This window comes from Bison bison, unplaced genomic scaffold (assembly GCF_000754665.1).
Source record: "Bison bison bison isolate TAMUID 2011002044 unplaced genomic scaffold, Bison_UMD1.0 scf7180017858500, whole genome shotgun sequence".
NCBI classification, from domain to species: Eukaryota; Metazoa; Chordata; class Mammalia; order Artiodactyla; family Bovidae; genus Bison; species Bison bison.
The window spans coordinates 102,416-103,013 of record NW_011489072.1 but is presented as its reverse complement, the minus strand read 5'-3'; the positions used below and the strand labels follow the sequence as shown (position 1 = coordinate 103,013).

Here is a 598-nt window from a genome sequence, read left to right as displayed (position 1 = left end):
CTCTGGCCTCCACATCGACCCTCCATAACGAGCCCAGAGACCATCCTGGAGCACCTGCCCTGTCAATGCCCTCGGCGTCAAGTCCTCCAAGCCCAGAGCTGCCCCTAAAGCTGGACACTGGAGGCCCCTCACCGCCACACTGGCCCGAGTGCCTGCATGCCCCAACCTGCTCCCTTGGTGCTGAGCCCCCTGCCTCCGGGGCCTCTGCAGGGCAGGTGCAAAGTTAGGATCAGGGCCTCTGCAGAGTGACTCCAAAAAACTGGAGCTCTACTGAAAACGCTGATAAAAAAGCTGAACAAAGCACAGCACTCTCATCCAGCCCGTAGCAGACCCCATGAAGAAGCGCTTCAGCTCAGATGCAACCACAGAGGCCCTGATGACAGAGACCCCAAGACTCACAATCTCTTCTCGGATGGAGTAATCCGCTGTCTCCAGGTAGCTCAGCATCTCAGCCACGATCTGCTGGGCGTTGCTGCGGTCGCACATGGCGTAGAGGAGGTCCACGGCCCGTTGCCGCACACTCACATCCCGCTCCGTCTGGGGGTGAGCACAGGAGCAGCAGCATGAGGGGTGCTGGGCGGGCATGGGGGGGCTCCCT

General features: G+C 61.0%; 1 protein-coding gene across 1 annotated transcript in view; it reads right to left on the bottom strand.

Moving 5' to 3' along the window:
- The window catches only part of AP2A2 (adaptor-related protein complex 2, alpha 2 subunit), a gene marked incomplete at its 5' end in the record, with an annotated part of 48,785 nt that overhangs the window by 3,571 nt on the left and 44,616 nt on the right, over positions 1-598 (bottom strand). Inside the window, one exon of the mRNA XM_010863595.1 lies at positions 298-537. Within this exon, the coding sequence (XP_010861897.1) occupies positions 298-537 (240 nt within the window). The remainder of the gene's footprint in view (positions 1-297; positions 538-598) is intronic.